Raw genomic sequence first — 18,951 nt, forward strand, 5'->3', positions numbered from 1 at the left:
GTCATGGGTGAGCGGTTAGGGTGTCAGACTTGCATCCCAGAGGTTGCCGGTTCGACTCCCGACCCGCCAGGTTGGTGGGGAGAGTAATCAACCAGTGCTCTCCCCCATCCTCCTCCATGACTGAGGTACCCTGAGCATGGTACCGTCCCACCGCACTGCTCCCCATGGGGCGCCACTGAGGGCTGCCCCCTTGCATGGGTGAGGCATAAATGCAATTTCGTTGTGTGCAGTGTTCACTTGTGTGCTGTGGAGTGCTGTGTCACAATGACAATGGGAGTTGGAGTTTCCCAATGGGCTTTCACGGGCTTTCTTTCAATTCGTCCAAGAATAAAAACATAGGCTAATCAGACATTTACAGCATTTAACCCTTACTCCAGACACATAAAAATAACAGTTTTGTTATTCTTGCCTGTCAGAAAAATAGGATGCATAATTCAGAAATGCACATGTACTGGGCGTAATTGCCTCTTTTCCACTGCGAGGGTAGGCCTACAGCTCAACACAGCGTGACTCGGCCGCCACTTTTTGCTTTTCGAATAGGCACGACACAGCTCAATTGTAACCCAAAAAGTGGCAGCTGAGTCACGCTGTAGGCCTACCAGAAAACCGGCAGTGGAAAAGAGGCAAATGTTTCAAAAATACAATTCACACATAATCATGTGAAGTACTACAATCACCACCACCCAAAGTCTGTGTGGGTGACATTGCAGTATACAGTATTACCAGAGAGAGTAGAGAGAGAGAGGTTCCATTGGCCCATTGTTTCTGGGTTCTATTATTGCAAGAGGGAGGGGGGGGAAATCCCCCTTTAGGCAGACCTAGGCAGACCTAAGGACTGTTCTATTCAATGCTAGGAGTATTATGACACGTCCCTTTAGGCAGACCGGAACCTGGTCATGTTAGGTGCCCATAGCAACCTATTACAATGGCATATCTCTATATACTTAAAGAATCTCTGGTATTACTGTATATCCATCCTGCAAGCCTGAAGTAGTGCTTTGCAGGCTATTTCACATCATTGAAGAGCTTGGTGGTGGACAAGAACTGCAGTGTTCCTACAACAAATTTCAAATCTTTCCCGAATCTTCACAAAGCCCTATGGCGTTTAGAAAGCATTACCTCATCTTCAAGGGGAAGATATAAGTAAAATGTCAAATGAGGGTTTGAAGTCACTTTGGATATGATTCTCTGCTGAATGCCATGTAATGTAGGGAGAGTGGGTTGTGTACCCAGTTGCTCTTCAGGTTGAGTGTTCCAAAGGGATGGAGGTTCTGCTTTAATGTAACGCAATATTTATGTAAAATGTAATATGTAAAATGTATTGTGTTTTGTAAAATGTAAAATGAAAAACCAGGAGGTGGAGGTTCTGCTCAAATGTAGCGTAATATGTAAAATGTAAAATGAATTTCATTTCTGTAGCTGGTTGCTCTCCAGGTTTGAAGTTGCTTTGGATATGAGCGTCCGCTAAATGTAAAGTAATGTAGTGTAATGTTATGTAATGTAATGTCATGCAATATAATGTAATGTAGTGTAATGTAATGTAGTGTAATGTAGTGTAATGTAATGTCATGTCATGTAATGTCATGCAATATAATGTCATGTAGTGAGAGACCAATAGTGTACCCGGTTGCTCTCCAGGTTGAGTGTCCCCAGGAGGTGGAGGTTCTGCTAAATGTAGTGTAATGTAAGGTAATGTAGTGTAATGTAATGTAATGTAATGTAGTGTAATGTAATGTAGTGAGAGTGGGTAGTGTACCCGGTTGCTCTCCAGGTTGAGTGTCCCCAGCAGGTGGAGGTTCTGCAGGCCGGCCAGGCTGTGGATGCGGTTGCAGGCCAGGTCCAGCACCTGCAGGGGCCACAGCGTCTGGAGGTTCTCCATGGTCTGGATCAGATTACCCCTCTGGATGGAGGACAGGACACACAGGCCACCACACACACACACATGAATGGGCATGCATAAACACACGAAAAGACGTGCATATGCTGTGCCAGTACACAGAGTATTACAAGCATTTCCCACATAAGCCGACTACATTTACAATATAACGTGTATTAATAATTTATCCATGTATTTATTATACATTTTTAATATAATTAATAGTTTATTACAAACCACGTAAAATGGCAAATACGTGAATAAAACAAATCAGATTGGCTTCTAGCCAAGTACAGGGCGACAAAGCTACACGAGAGCGGATAATGCAGCCCTGCGTTGTGCACATAGCAGGCAGGCCACACACATTCAGCCCACCTATGTGAACACACACACACACACACACACACACACACACACACACACACACACACACACACACACACACACACACACACACACACACACACACACACACACACACACACACACACACACACACACACACACACACATCATACGTAAAGCCAAGATAAGTCCAGGACATGGATTGATATCATACACACACCGTATGTCAAGAAGACCATCAGCATACGCAGATATGAAACACACACACACACACACAATACATCGCAGTACAGCTTGTTTGTCTTGCATTCTGACACATGCTCACTAAGAACATACCCAGATTTCTCTCTCACACACAAACATGTACACACTCTCTCTCTCTCTCTCTCTCACACACACACGCACAAACACGTACACCCCTCCCACACACACGCACACACACATACACACACACACACACACATACACACACACACACACATACACACACACACACACACACACAGGCTTACACTATAAGTTAAGAATGTGGATCTCTCTTTCTCTCCCTTTCTCTCTCTCTCTCTCTCTCTCTCTCTCTCTCTCTCTCTCTCTGCCCCCCTGGCGAGTTCCGGGAGTGACAGGGGAGCTCAGCCTGGGCTCCCTACCTCCCCTTGACAGGTACCGACTGACAGGTGAACAGCTGGTGAGGCAGTGGGGTGGTGGTAGGGTGGGTCATGTGGTTAGGGGTGTGTGCGTGTGTGCATGTGTGTGCGTGTGTGTGTATGTGTGTGTGTGTGTGTGTGGGAGGTTGGGTGGCACGGTGGTAGGGTGGTGCTAACAAGCAAAGAGGCACCGTGCAGGCGTGCACCCCCACCACCTCACCCACATGCTCCCTCTCTCCCTCCCTCCCTCCCTCCACGCCTGTCATCCTCATCCACAGATCCAAAGAGGAGTCTGCCCCCTGAAGCCCCCTCTCTGGCTGCAGCCCTGGCTGGCAGCGAGACGCCCACAGCGGGGAAGGGGAGGGAAGGGGAGAGGCTGAGGAGGAGGCTGGGGGTTGGGGGGCATAGATGTGGTGCGGAGAAGGAGATTGAGGGTTGGAGGAAAAGAGTGGGTGCGGAGATGGAGACTGGGGGTTGGAGGGGTGGTGGTAGGGCTGGGGGCTGGAGAGATAGAGAAGGGTGCGGAGGTGGAGACTGGGGACTGGAGGGGAAGAGGGAGGAGGAGGGCGGGCGGCCTGGATGGAGATGGAGGCTGGGGGTTGGAGGGGTGGTGGGGGCTGGAGGAATAGAGGGGGTGCGGAGATGGAGGCTGGGGGTTGGAGGGGTGGTGGGTTCTGGGGCCAGTGGCCGCTGGGGCCCAGTGGCAGACTCAGGAGCTGCTGGAGGGATTGTGTGTTTGATGGAGCTGTGAGAGAGGGATAGAGGAAGGGAGGTAAGGAGGGAGGAAAGCATGTGTGAGAGAAAGAGGGTGAGATGGACAGAGAGAGAGAGGGTGAGGGAGTGGGAGAGAGTGAGAGGAAAGAGAAAGAGGGAAAGAGGAAGAGAGCAAGAAAGAGACAGCGCAAAAGAGAGAGTGGGAGAGAGGGGGAGAGAAGAGGGTGAAAGAAAGAGGAGAGGAGGAGAGGGAGGGAAAGAGGGAGAGATGGATGACAGCGGCTCACTGTTAAGAAGAAAGCTGGTGTGTGAGAGAGGCCAACGGGGCCAAACTGCACATGAGGGGAGAACGAAAAAGAAAGTAAGAAAGACTGTGAGTATGTGTGTGTGTGTGTGTGTGTGTGTGTGTGTGTGTGTGTGTGTGTGTGTGTGTGTGTGTGTGTGTGTGTGTGTGTGTGTGTGTCTTCTGAACTGTGATCTAGCTTCTTCCACATCAGCAGCTGGGCCTCTAGGGACCATCACAGACAGGTGTGTGTGTGTGTGTGTGTGTGTGTGTGTGTGTGTGTGTGTGTGTGTGTGTGTGTGTGTGTGTGTGTGTGTGTGTGTGTGTGTGTGCATTTGAGTGCGTGCACACATATGACTGAGTGAGTGAGTGTGAGAGTGTGTGTGTGTGTGTGTGTGTGAGAGAGAGAGAGAGACAGAGAGAGAAAGACTGCATTTCTGTCACTTGATGAAGAGCAATAGTTTTGATAAAGGACAACACTGGCACCCTTGAGTGAAGTGGCATGGGGGTCCTCCTGAGGCCCACTGCTGGCTGGCTGGCCATATGGTCTGCTGCAACACCTACTCACTTAGATACGTTACATATCTACAGCTCCAGCCTGCTGCAACTACTTGCATGAACAGTCTACCTCATTTCAAGAAATTGCTCATAGGTAGCTAAGTCCCAGTAAAATATGAGAATACGTAGGATTTTTCGTCTATGTGTTTGTATTGCCTAGTTAAACAGTATAGCCAAATTAAGCGTAGCAGTGCAAGTCTATGGGAGCAAACAAAGCATCACAAATGTCCTTGTGTAAAATGTTTGTAAAATTCACCAGAGTGCAAAACAGCTATTTAATCCCGTCCTGTGATCACTTCTGGCTTGATGCTAATGCTCCCATTTACTTCCAGTGACTATGCTAAGCTGTGCTAATAATTATGATACCAATATATCTAAGTACTGACAACACTGAGAAGAAAATTATATGCACATTCATAAATAATGCTTGGAAATACTGCAAATATGTGAACATCAAAAAATGTGGACTATTACTAACCTCTACCAGCCTCTACATGTCTCACTATAGTGGAGCACACTTTGAAAACCACAGTACATCCAGTACATCCAATACATCCAGTAAACATTATGCATAGAAATAAATATGAAACCCACAAACACCTATGAAATCTAAAGAAATTAAAGTGACATAGGGTCCCCTGTGAGGCTCACTGCTGGCCAACAGGCCATATGGTGATCTGCAACACCTACTCACTTTGTCAATCAACAGCTGCAGTCTGCATCTACTTAACTCTAAACCAGCCTACACCATTCCCTACCTCACAACTCAGGAGAGTGCCATCATAAGATTCAGATTCAAAAAGCTTTAGACGTCCATTAAAAAAAAAAAAAAGTTTTAAAAGCAATGCTTAACCAGAACTATTTGAAATTAGTGTGTGTTTGGCGGCCCCTGTAGATGACCCATACATACACCGTTCACCCCAGGTGAACATGTACACGGAACAACCAGCCTCTATAATGGGAAGCGTGCAGTTCAAAAATAAATAGGCCTTTACAAAATTAGAGGTGGTCAAAGTAAACATAGAAGTACATTTACGGTGTACAACACCAGCACATGATATTACGTAGTGGTTACACCAGTTATTCCATTGTACCTAATGATTTGACAGGACGCTATTGTGACTGAAAAAAAACAAACAAACAAAAAACTGAAAACCTAAAAAGAAACTCCCCCAACCAGTGCAGAATCAGGTACACCACTCTACAGTAACTGTATACCAGTTACTCAGTGAAGTTACTTGTGTTGCAAGGAAACTATGGCAGGTTTTGTTTTTAACTTCAATGACAGGTTTTGTTTTTCACTTTTACTTTTACTTTGGCCACCTCTGTACAAAATTAGAAACGCATTTATCAAGGCTGTCACAAACACCCAAAAAGGCAACACAATGATTGTGTTGGCATAAAAAAAAACACCGCTGGCAGTCTGTCAGGGGAATTAAACGCAAGAAGAAAAACTGATGACACTATGGAATAACCTGTGTGATGGGAGCAGGAGAAAAATGGAAGCTGTAGTAACCATAGCTGCGGCGTAAATGAGGCGCACAACTGCAAAGACAACAAAAAACAACCCATAGCAAATATATAATATAGGAAATTTACATGGCTATATGTACAAACGTTACAAAACCTTATCAAAGAAATGGGTCACTTTCATATGCCATATTACATTACACTTATATTATGAGCAAGCACTCTCATGTGCAATGTTTATATATGTTGCAGTAGATGAAATGCATATGTGAGCCTTAGTTATATGAACAAATAAAATGAGAAATGGGACACGGTCATAGTACAAGCCATATAAGAATTGTATTGTCCATATAGGGACCATTTTGTAGGTTTTATATCTTTCTCTGTGAGAAATGACAATGTCCCCAGGCCAGGGAGTGGTACTTTATTTATGCCACTGAAGAGGCTAGTGTGAATACTGCATTAAAAGCAGAGAACTAGACATAGACAGTTGTTTTTATTGTTTAATACTAGCAGTAAGAGTTCAATAATGCCTGGCTTTGATACAGAACACCAAAGCTCACATTTATCCGGCTCACAGATACAACTGACTGTGGCTGACATTAAAAGTCATTAAAACATACGGCAGGATTTCTCATAAACCCTGAGCCAGAAGCAGCAATCATCCGAGTGCATGACCTCCCTTCATCACGGGAGACGAAAACACACACACACACACACACACACACACACACACACACACACACACACACACACACACACACACACACACACACACACACACACACACACACACACCACATAATTGCCAGACAGGCAGACCGATCATGTCTTTTGAACTGTTCCCGGTGGGCTATATGTCTAAACCACTGCTGAAATGAATGTTGATCATTTCCTCCTCCCCAACATCCATCCCCCAAGGCCTTCAGGGGTCCTAAAGGCCTCCTCTCCCCTCAGGCTGGAACCAAAACCTCCATCACCATAACGTATATCAAGCCATGACTAATTTATACAGGCACTGTCACTGATAGTAACAACACGTTTCAGCAGAACTGTCATTTTAATCTTAACTCTCACATGATGGGAGCGAGACCTTAAGTCATGAATGCGACAGTGAGGGTGTGATGGGAGTGCCGTCATCACTGTGGTTGGTGTGGATGTGCTCTGACTGCCATATACGTACCAACAAGTCACTTAGATGTTGTGGTTAAAGTGTATGTTTGATATCCTGGGGAGCTGGCTAGGAGACAAGGTGGGGTGACTTCTCTCTGTCACTACCGACAGAGGGTGTTTTCATTACACCTACAAAACCAGTCAGAGGTGCTGCAGAAATGCTTCAGGGGGCTTTACTTACTCAAACACAACTCAAACTGCATATGTCACTCCCTAACTGATACGCCTACAGGCTCACACAACTGCTCACGTCACTCCCTAACTGATACATGTGCACACACACACGCACCAGCCATGTTGGTTTCTAGGGGATGATGTGGGGAAAGCTGGCAGCCCAGATTCAGAAGACTAATTCAGCAGACAGACAGACAGACAGACAGACAGACAGACAGACAGACAGACACACACACACACGCACACACGCACACACACACAGAGTGCTGCTTGCAAGAGCTTTGCTATGCCTACCAGGCAGAGATGCTTGAGGGGCAGGTTGTCCAGGCCACTGATGCAGCCGATCTGGTTATGGGCCAGGCTTAGATGGGCCAGGCTGGCACACTTCTCCAGGCCACGGATCTCCTGGAAGTGGTTATCTGAATAGTGGGGTAGTTAAGTGCATCACCGTGAAGAGAGTCAGTGGGTTTTTTAACATCTTGTGAAAAAATACATTATGTTGCAGTCATATTCTGTAACTGAACAGTTAAGATGTGCAAGAATGTGTTGTACACAAAGAAATACTCTAACATTCTGAAGTGGCTTTTTAAAATAATTGATTACATGTTTAGCAAGCACTCTGAGAAGTAAGAAGTTGTGTATGTGGAGTATGCTCCAACCCTTGTGATATTATTGTAAAGTTAATTATTCTACAGATCACAAATCTATGAAGCACAACAATCTTTAGACCCCACAACACTCCAAAGACCAACACCCCAACCATTAGGTCCCGTTAGGCTGCCCCTGTAACACCATTTATGATGCAGACCTAAAATGCTTAAGTCCCATTCATGGAGGTGAAATGCTGTGTCGACAGGGAGTCCCTGTGCATCTCATATTAAATGTAATACCAAGATGGAGGGCATATACTGCCATAAGAGAGTATTTTTACATTCTGACAGCGACCAAAGAGTTGATCCCCGAGAACGATCAGAACTTTTATCAGCGAGGCCAGAAGATATCGAGTGAGCCTCTGAACTTCCACAAAGAAAAAGGATACAGTCAAGGTTGAGCTTTTTCAGGGAGGAGTAGTCAGATAAGTCCTTCATCTCGGATATCTGGTTGTGGGAGAAATCGACTTCCTGTGCGACAGAGAAATAAATAAGCCCAGGTGTTAATGGATTCATGCGACAACACTGTCAGCAAGTTTAATTATATCAATGATTTTTCAGCTTCTATGTATCTAGAATCTTCACAGGATGAATATTTATTAGTTATTTGAATGCTCTTTGAGGGGGAAACAGGAGTACTGGAGGTTTATGATGATAAGGCTGTTCAAAAGAGATACTCGCTACCTTTGCCTTTTGCTGTCAGCCTGAAGGTCCCTTACCTACCTTGAGGTTTTTGGGTGGCTTGAATCCAAAGAAGTCGGTGAGTTCGTTGTGGGACGCGTCGAGGATGATGAGGTATGGCATGTGGCTCACACAGGATAGATCTAGCCAGTCACACAACATTAGCAGCTTCAGATAACTAAGAGGGATGGCTGTGGCAAGACTACCCGCACAGGTGATTATTTTTCTCTCTTCTCCCTTCACACCCCAAACGCCCAAACACCAAAGAGGCATGAAGGGCGATGTCGGGGAAAATAAGCAAACCAATTCAGGAAGATGCATGAGGCAAATTAATATCATTAACGAGCCACCAGAATGAATACCATTAGCTTAGTAGGCCTACATAACCAAGGGTGGGAGAGAGCCATGCAAAGATAGGTACTGTGGTTTATTGTGTGGATTTATTTACATCAAATTATAGCCATGCACACACACACACATACCATACCTTTTATCTTGTTGTGCGGAAGTTCTAATTTCTGAAGATGGACATAATTGCAGAGGATGGATATGTCAGACAGACTATGTCGCTGCAAGGCAGATAAAAACATAGAAGTCCCAGATTCAATTAGGAGCATACATAGAGCAGACAGGAAAATGCATCAGAGACCAAGGCAGGGTGCACCACAAATTGAATACAAATCGACCCCTGAGCACAAATAGCTTTTCTATGTAATGTTTTTATGAACATATTTTTATTGTAAGCTTCTAAATGCAGTTGCTGGGGTTTTCTAATGGGGTGAGATTGAGTTACCCATGGATAATGTGGCAGTAGGATAGCACAAGGGATTTAGATCTTACTGGAAGAGAAAGATACTGGTAAACGTGCTCCAGTCCAGTTGCAGAGAGTCCAAGGTTGGATAATTTGTCAGCCACCTCCTCTTCTGCAAGCTCCCCTTTATTTCTCATCTGGTGCAATAAACAAGTTGTTGACACAATTTCTACCTCATATTCAAGGATGTTGCTAACAACAACAGAGTCCGTATTACATGATGAAACATCACACGTTATTGTCATCATATTTAGATAAACGGCTATGCATGTGTAGGTCAATACCAAATATAGCACAACATACAAGATACAATACATTATTTTTGCCATCTACCTCTAAGCGTTTCTCTGGCAGCTCGTCTTCGTCTTCCGATGTATGAAACAGGTCTGCCTGGAAACCCAGGGGACTTTCAGGTGTGGTTAAACATGGATGCATGTCCCTACACTGCTCTGAAAGTGACCCGTGGGCATTGGCAGAGTGGGGAGATATTCCAGTGTATGTCGGGGGGTGTTGCTGCAAATAAACGGGTGATATTGCAGCTGTCATCTTTAATGAAGTCTAAAACGTTAGAAGCTGCGGTTGCTGCATTTGACAAACGAAAAGGCAATAAACTGATGCTGAATATCAAAGTTACACACCTCGAGGCTAATGTCAACACACTTCCCAAGAAACCTACAGCGTTCTTTCCGTTACTAGGCAACCAAACCTAGAGACGCGAGGGTGGTTCTGGGAAATGTAGTTTTTTAACTTCATGGAGCGCTTGATGACAAATAAAGTCGTTCTCTTCAATCAATCAATCAATCAATCAAAATTCATTCATACAGCACAATCTTACAACTAAACAGTTGACTCAAAGTGCTTTCAAATACACATTCTCATTCCCACATTTACTGTAGCCTACACACCAGCTCTTGAGGAAAGCGCGTGCGTGCACGCACGCATACACACACGCACGCACACACACACACACACACACACACACACACACACACACACACACACACACACACACACACACACACACACGCACGCACGCACACACACACACACACACACAGAGAGGAGATCGTTTTCAACTGAATGGCTTTCAGATGACTTTGCCCCAGACCGGGCCATGTTATGCTCTGTGTGCTGTGAAGTGCTGTGTCACAATGACAATGGGAGTTGGAGTTTCCCAGGTGGGCGTGGGCTTTCACTTTTTCACTTCAACCAGCTATTCAGCTGGGCTGTATGTCGGTGTGACTGTGGAAGGGGAGGCCACAGGCAAAGGTGGCTAGTGGTCAGAAGTTGTTATGGTTTTTTGTTTGTTGTTATTTTGACACGTGCACTAGCCTGTGTTGTAAGTTCAGTGTCAAATTTTTCTTGTGTTTTATCACCAAGGATCATGCGTAAATCAATGACTTTCCCTGACCATAAAACCAAATTTCCATGACCTCCTAATAGTCAACATGTTGATTAGATATTGGATCATCTTGGAGGGGTCAGTCAAATTGCTATTTTCAGTCTATCAACCTTTCAGTCTCTTGGAATATGCATTTAATGTTTGCCTGAACTGAGAAGCTCATTGAAACTGGCAAGTGATTTAGACAAAAACTAAGGCTAGCACAGCATTGTAGCCTATGCCAAGGCAGAGCAAAACGCCTCATATGCAAACTCAGTATTTTTTTTGTAATTTTTTTTATTTAACCTTTATTTAACCAGGAAAAAATAAACCCGTTGAGATTAAGAACCTCTTTTACAAGGGTGTCCTGGCCAAGTGGCGGCTCAAGTTACAAAATTAAAATTACACAGTTGCATTAAAATAACAAATCAAGTAAAATAAAATGTCAATTGAAACAGTTACAGACAATAGACTCTGTCTCAAGTGATCTCATCTTGGAATTAAAATCGTTCAATGGAATCAGATCTGTTAGTTTCAAGTCCTTTTGAGATGTTCCATGGGTGGGGCTGAAAACAAATATGCCCTCTTCCCAGTTCTGTGCGGAAGCAAGGGACAGAGAGTAACAAATGGCCTTTAGAGCGCAGACCATAAGACTCAATATTCCTCACTGTGATTAGGCTGCAGATGTAAGGTGGCAGTAGTCCGAGTATTGCCTTGTAAATAAATGTATATACCAGTTGAGTAAGTCTCCTGGTAGTCAGTGAAGACCATTTAACTCTGGCATAGAGTTCACAGTGATGAGTTTGGGCCCTACAGTTAGTGATGAACTCAGGGCACCAGGATTACACAGAGTCAATCTTACTCAGACATTGGGATGAAGCATTCATGTACAGCAGGTCTGCATAGTCTAAAATGGATACAAATGTTGCAGAGACAAGGCGCTTCTTAACATGAAAGGAAAAACAAATTTTATTTCTAAATAAAAAACCTAACTTTAGTTTAAGTTTCCTCACAAGATTTTCAATGTGGGCTTTGAACGTCAAAGTATCATCAAGCAAAATACCCAGGTATTTATACAAACGTACCACCTCAATTTCAGTTCCCTCAAGGGTGAGTACTGAGGGGATGATTGATGGTACTTTCCTTGGCTTTGAGAACAACATTTGCTTAGTCTTATCAGCATTAAGAAGCAATTTTAACTGTAAAAACGTATGTTGGATTACATCAAAAGCCTTCTGCAGTGATTCAATAGCATTAACGGCGGATGGCCCGAAGCAATAAATTATTGTGTCATCAGCATAAAAATGCATGTTCGCATCAGACACATTCCGACCCACATCATTTATGTACATGATAAATAAAAGGGGACCTAAAACCGATCCTTGTGGCACCCCCTTGTGGACACTGACAAATTCTGAGTACAAGTCATCGTGTTTGATACACTGGGACCTACCACTTAAATAATTTGTGAACCAAGAAACAACATGATCTGAGAGACCAAAGCTGGACAGCCTCTCTCTGAGAACTGTGTGGTCCACAGTGTCGAACGCCTTGGAAAGGTCAATGAAAAGTGCTGCACAGTACTGATTTTTGTCAAGGGCAACAAGTATGTCGTTGACTACTTTTGTGGCAGCAGTGATAGTACTGTGCTTTTTCCTAAAACCTGACTGAAGCCTTGAAAGAAGGTTGTTTGTGTATAAAAAGTCTTTAAGTTGCTCGCATACCAGTGCTTCCAGGATTTTTGATAGGACACACAAATTAGATATTGGCCTGTAGTTAGTTAAAACTGCTGGGTCGCCTCCTTTTAAAAGCGGAATAACAAAGGCCGACTTCCAGACTACGGGAAGTTCTTTGTTTTCAATTGATAAATTAAAAAGTGTTGTGATGGGCTGTGCAATAAAATCGGCTGACATTTTCAAAAAATAAGGTTCAATAAAATCTAAACACACAAATCTTAAACACACTTGTTTGAAATATGCAAGCACTTTTTGTAAACCAATGTGGGTTACCACGTGGATTAGCCTGTCTTGATATGGGCCGTTTCGTTGAGATGAGCTACTATTGCCTCTTTTCCACTGCCGGTTTTCTTATAGGCATACAGCTTGACACAGCTGCCACTTTTTGCCTTACGATTGAGCTCTGTAGTGCCTATTCGAAATGCAAAAAGTGTCTGCCGAGTCTCCCTTTGTCAAGCTGTAGGCCTACCAGAAAACTGGCAGTGGAAAAGTCAGCTTAGGCTTTTAACTAGAGATGCACTGGATCCAAGATCAGGTTCCGGATCCGGCAGGATAATAGGGTTTTTCACAGGATCCGGATCCGGTTCCAGGATCCAGTAGCCGAGGCTTTTCAGTCAAAATAGTTTGAGCCAACGTGACAAAAAGGGCCCACGTGTGTGAGTAGGCTGTGTGTTTCAACCCTTTCGTAGGATATGGTATCCGGTTCCTGATCCGGCAGGATCTTAAGCAGTGGATCCGGTATCCGGCAGGATCCTAAAAATCAGGATCCGGTGCATCTCTACTTTTAACACAGCGCAAACCCAGGCCATCAAGTGTCAAACTAAAGACTAAAATTAAGTAATACACATTGCTGAAGGGATAGAGTGCAGCTCAGTCAGAACAATTCACAGACGAGGCAAAACAACAAAGATCAGTCATCTTGGCAATTTATTGTTTTGGTTACTTTCACAACATGGATTGGCAAATCAGTAACTTTCATCATTCAGTGTTGCAGGGTCTTGGGATGAATTCATTGAAGATTATATATATACATTTTCAATGTTTTAAGCATCTCTTATAAGTTGCACACAAAGTAGTAGGCCTACATTCATACAAAAAGCATTTTAAAATGGATGTCCTATTTAGTGTTGTGCAAACAATGTGGTTTCATGAGTAGAATTCTATACATGAATAAAAACAAAAAAGACTATTGCTTGGTAACAACGTAAAAAAAACATGTGCTTGACAAACATTGATGGTCAAGAGGAAAGAAGAGCATGTGTAGAGTAGTTAACCCTTTGTTTTCCCCCTGCCTTTCTCCTCTATGCCAGTGAGGCTGCCCATATTTAGGGGTCTAAGGCTTGGCACCGTCATGTCATGGCTGCAAGTCATTCTCCTTCCTCTCTTCCTTTCCTCCACCATTGTGCCTTGGCATTGGCCCTCCTCTGTGGAGGGAGCAAGCGGGTTTGTTAGGAGCGTTCCCCCAATCAACATACAGTTTGCAAATGAGAACATGACTTTTGAATCATATTTTTTCAAGATATTGAATAAAAACTCATCATCAATCATCAAAGTAATCAATTTCGGGGAGCTTCACGTCACAAGGCCCTAGGACAACACACAACAGCCAGTAAAATGTTTGAATCGAAAATTGAATCGAAACGTTACCAATCGAGTCGAATCGTAAGGACAGCGGCAATGCACACCACTAGTATATGGGGTCAAGATGTCGGTGCTACGACCCTGGGCATACAGTGGGGTATGTAGGTTTATGCCAACTCCCTCACCCCCTCTAACACAAACTCCAATTCCTCCTGGCCTTTTCCTCCTCTTCCCCTCTCCCACAATCTCTACCTACCTTCAAAACAAACAGGTCCTACCGTCTCTCCCTGCACTATTCAAATCAGTGGCAGAAATGAAAGACTGTGTGCGTGTGTGTGTGCCTCATTTAAATCCCAATGGCTGCCAAGGCTCCCTCATTGATTTGAAGAGGGTGTGTGTGTGAGTGTGTGAGTGTGTGGGGTACAAGTCAGGATGATGGATCGTTCTGGCACTTTCTGGAAAGAGCGTGTCTCTGCCTTGAGAGTGTGTGTGCCCGTGTTTTATTTTTTTATATTCTTCATACTGCTGGCAATGCGCTCGCTCGCTCTCTTTCTCTTCTCTCCTCCTTTTCTCATTCTTCCATCCATTCTTTCTTCCAACACTATCTTGCTCCCTTTCTTCAATGCCTTTTGTTAAGTACTTTTTCCTCCACACACTTAATGAACAACGAAAATGCCAGGGGAGCGCGAGAGACAAATAATTTGTGGCTCTCTGGCGTGTTGTGGAGAGAGGGAGAGGGAGAGAGAGAGAGAGAGAGAGAGAGAGAGAGAGAGAGAGAGAGAGAGAGAGAGAGAGAGAGCATTACAGAAAGCATTGTTTTTTTTGCTCTCTGAGGGAGAGATGGGCGAAGGCAGTGAGTGGAGTGAATGATGTAGTGGCTTTTAGAAGAGGGGCTCCCAAATTACACTCGTAGGTGGATTGCGAGCATCCATTTTGCAATAGTGTGCTTGTACGAACTGTGTTTACTCTATATTGAGGTGGTGAGTTGGATGAGGTGAGTTGGGTGGCTGGGTGGGTGTCTGGTGGGGCTGAGGTGGTGGTGGATGCCGCACTCCAAATGAGACCGCAAAACAAAATGTGTTGTGTTGTGTTGCTGCACAGGTCAACACAGGGAACGTTATAAAAGTGTGTGTGTGTGTTTTGTGTGTGTGTGTGTGTGTGTGTGTGTGTGTGTGTGTGTGTGTGTGTGTGTGTGTGTGTGTGTGTGTGTGTGTGTGTGTGTGTGTGTGTGTGAGTGTGAGAGAGAGAACAGCTAGTGAAACAACATAAATCAGAAAATGAGAGAACAATATTCTGCTAAAACAGTGCGTGCGTGCGTGCGTGTGTGTGTGTGTGTGTGTGTGTGTGTGTGTGTGGCCATTACCATTTCTTTTGACTTCAGGGAGTAAGTGAACAAAAAAAAAGAAGACAGAGAGGAAGAAAAAAATGGAAAACAGGATTCCATTCGTCCGCAGATAATTCAAATTTTCTTAATCTGACATAGGCTATTCCAGGCACAGGAAGATGGTGACTGGAGGAAGAGCAGGGGCGGAGCTATAGGAGGGCAAGCAGGGCATTTGCCCCAGGGCCCTCCTGTATTGGATGTGGGGGCCCTACTGTGACCCTTGACAGGCCGTGTGGGGGGGCCCTATCAGTGTCTTGCCCTGAGGCCCAGTATGTAATTGTTCCGCCACTGGGGAAGAGGCATGGTGCGGTGTGCGAGGTGGTCAGGTATTACCCAGAAAATGAGATGAAAATGGCCCCAAACCACAGTCACACAGTGCCTTGCAGTACAACAAGGTGAAACCATGGCTAGCCGAGTATTGAAGGATTTAGCTTTGTCTATTTGCACAAGCTTTGTGTGTGTGTGTGTGTGTGTGTGTGTGTGTGTGTGTGTGTGTGTGTGTGTGTGTGTGTGTGTGTGTGTGTGTGTGTGTGTGTGTGTGTCTCCAATACCTTATTAGAGAAAATGTCAGGTACTTGCAGAACAAATGGCTAGATACCATCAGACAAACACACCTTTTCGCTTCACTGCGTTACCGGTAATGCATAAATAAACTGTAAGAATAAACAAAGCAATGGAAGAAAACAAACAAACAAACAAACACCTGGAGAAACAACACACAGGAAAAGGCATTAACGGGACTGTGATGGACTCTGTAACCATAAAAAAGAGATGAGATTACGGAGATTGAAAGAGACTTGCTGCTGACTTTTTTGTAACTTGCTGACACGGTGAAAGCATCAAGTCTGTGCAGTATGTGTGATTTTAGACAGGGCTGAGTTAAAGCATTGCGAAATACATCACATCGCCTCATTCGTATTGACGTCGTCCATCTTTTTTCAGCAATCAGTCCATCCTCTGCCACCACCACCCCAACCCCCATCCCCCTATCCCTCCTCTCCCCTCCCCTCTATTCCTGTGCTCTGATCTCCTGTCATCTCCTTAGACTGTGGTGAACTTCCTGTGGCCTCATTCCACCCCGCTTCTTAGTCTTCTCTTGCCCCCAGCCCACCCCCCTTTCTCTTTCTCCTCTCCAGTTTGTCTCTGTTCTGCTCAGACAGTGATGATCTTCTTATGGTCCTACCCCACCCCACCCCACCCCACCCCACCCCACACCATCTCACCCCTCCCTTGCCTCCTCTCTTGTCCACCAGGCACCAACTAGCTCTCCCTCAGTAGACGAGGCTGTGATGATCTTAGGCCTTAGACTGTGATGATCTTAGGCCACAGACAGTGATGATCTTAGGCCACAGACAGTGATGATCTTAGACCACAGACTTTGATGATCTTACTGTTGGTCATAGACTGTGATGATCTTAGGCCACAGACAGTGATACTCTTAGGCCTTAGACTGTGATGATCTTAGGCCCTCTCTTGACCGTCTCTTCCCCCATCCTCCTTCACACAGTACTTATATTCTTCTCCTTTTTTCCCTTGGTGGCCTGTTTTCATTGTGGGTTGTTCTCAGACGATAACCTCACTTCTCTCTCTCATCCCTTGTTCCAAACACTCTCCCCTTCCCTTACCCTCCACTCCCCTCCTCTTCCCTCCTCCTCCCCTTCACTATCCTTCATCGCCCCCTCCCCTCCATTACACAGTGGTGATCTTCTTGTCCTTGCTGGCCTGCCGGATGGAGGCCTGTTCGCAGATGAGCTCCTTGAGCCTCTGCAGCCGCACGTTCTGCACGGTGAGGTCCCCGACGCCGGTCTGGCTGCGGTGCAGCAGGCTGAGGGCGTTGGTGTACTCCAGCTCCGTGTAGCGCACGCCCTGGTCCACCACCAGGTGCAGCAGCTCGTCCGGCGTGTTGTACAGCATCTCGTAGTACTGCCTGCAGGGGGCGACAGAGGGCAGAAGAAAAAATAAAGCAGGCGTTAGCACACACACAATCATAGTCATATAATCATAGTCACAGAGTTACGAAACGAGACCAGGGCAGTGTCTAATTGCAATCGTCCAGTGTGTTGTACAGCATCTCATAGTACTGCCTGCAGGGGGCGACAACTCATCTAGGAAGGCTGACCATAAGGTTGAGGAGTGTGTTTATAGGAATGTGTGACCATTCTCCCAAAAGTGCATCGGTAAGGTCACACACTGATGTTGGTCGAGATGGCCTGGCTCTCAGTCTGCGCACTAATTCATCCCAAAGGTGTGCTATTGGGCACAGGTCAGGAGGTGCAGGCCAGAAGTTCATCCACAGCAGACTCTGTCATCAATGTCTTTATGAACCTTGCTTTGTGCACTCACTGTCCTTACTTTATTACATTACATTACACTTAGCTGACGCTTTCGTTTTATTCAACAATTTACAACTATTAAGCGACTATTATTTATACAACTATTATTTTTCAGGGTATTGGTTACAGTCCCTGGAGCAATGTGGGGGTTAGGTAACTTGCTCAAGGGCACTTCAGCCATGGATGGAGATGTGGCACAGGTCAGGGGGGATTCGAACCGGCAACCCCTAGATTGAAAGACTAACTCTCTACCCATTAGGCCACGGCTGCCCCTTACTTTGTTCACAGCCATGTTGGAAGAGGAAGGGAGACGCTCTAAACTGTTCCTACAATGTTGGGAGCATGGAATTGACCAAAATTATTCATTTAGATGATAAGTGCACCATAATAATAATCTTCACTTGTATGGCACATTTCTTACAAAGGATGCCGGTCAATATGTTTCAGAGGTAGGGCAAGGAGCTTACATTTGGTAAGCAGCAAAGGAAATTATCATATATAGAGAGATGCAGTAATCTGCTTAGCCGCCTATTTTTCAATACTTTCAAATATGTGACTGTTATACCAGCAACACAAAATAATTTAAAATTCATGATTCTACCAGGAAAGCACATGAGGAATTTGCAGGGGTAAGTGTATGTGTGTGTGTGTGTGTGTGTGTGTGTGTGTGTGTGTGTGTGTGTGTGTGTGTGTGTGTGTGTGTGTGTGTGTGTGTGTGTGTGTGTGTGTGTGTGTGTGCCACATCCAGTACATCTTGCTTTTACCTTCCCTGCACAAGCTAAACAGGTCAAATGCCTGAGGGAGAAAAAAAAAAGATCTCCATGCAGCCGTAAAATAAAGAGAGAAGAAAAAAATACACTTTTCCTATCTGCAGGACAGTTGTGCTTATTTGATACAGTACTACTGGCACAAACCTGCAGACATATGCATTCACATACACAAGTAAGAGTCTCTCTCTCTCTCTCGCACTCCCACACACATTTTCAGGCGTAAAGCATCTTCAACTGTGCTGACTGCAACACCTATCTGAATTTACTGCTGTTTTCACCTGAAGTGTGCAAGAAAGAGAGGGAGAGAGAGGGAAGAGGGGGAAGACATAGAGATAGTGAGAAAGGGAAAGGAGACAGAGAGAGAGAGAGAGAGAGAGGTAAAAACCC

The 18,951-nt window shown here is 44.9% G+C and overlaps 2 protein-coding genes across 4 annotated transcripts in view; both read right to left on the reverse strand.

The window, feature by feature from the left end:
• Positions 1 to 10,043, reverse strand: part of lrguk (leucine-rich repeats and guanylate kinase domain containing) — a 45,058-nt gene extending 35,015 nt beyond the window's left edge. For 2 of the 3 annotated variants that reach the window (XM_063218020.1, XM_063218019.1), the window contains exons 1-7: positions 9,713 to 10,041; positions 9,409 to 9,516; positions 9,056 to 9,137; positions 8,611 to 8,711; positions 8,277 to 8,358; positions 7,532 to 7,656; positions 1,757 to 1,900 (exon numbers count right to left, since the gene is read on the reverse strand). In XM_063218020.1, the coding sequence (XP_063074090.1) occupies positions 1,757 to 1,900; positions 7,532 to 7,656; positions 8,277 to 8,358; positions 8,611 to 8,711; positions 9,056 to 9,137; positions 9,409 to 9,516; positions 9,713 to 9,925 (855 nt within the window). In that variant the 5' untranslated portion in view covers positions 9,926 to 10,041. Of the gene's footprint in view, positions 1 to 1,756; positions 1,901 to 7,531; positions 7,657 to 8,276; positions 8,359 to 8,610; positions 8,712 to 9,055; positions 9,138 to 9,408; positions 9,517 to 9,712 lie in introns of all 3 variants that reach the window. The other variant, XM_063218021.1, reaches the window with a different exon arrangement.
• Positions 10,044 to 16,690: 6,647 nt separating this feature from the next.
• Positions 16,691 to 18,951, reverse strand: part of exoc4 (exocyst complex component 4) — a 230,914-nt gene continuing 228,653 nt past the window's right edge. Inside the window, exon 19 of the mRNA XM_063218022.1 lies at positions 16,691 to 17,388. Coding sequence (XP_063074092.1) covers positions 17,151 to 17,388 — 238 coding nt within the window. The 3' untranslated portion in view covers positions 16,691 to 17,150. The remainder of the gene's footprint in view (positions 17,389 to 18,951) is intronic.

This window comes from Engraulis encrasicolus, chromosome 15, assembly GCF_034702125.1.
Source record: "Engraulis encrasicolus isolate BLACKSEA-1 chromosome 15, IST_EnEncr_1.0, whole genome shotgun sequence".
Classification (NCBI taxonomy): domain Eukaryota; kingdom Metazoa; phylum Chordata; class Actinopteri; order Clupeiformes; family Engraulidae; genus Engraulis; species Engraulis encrasicolus.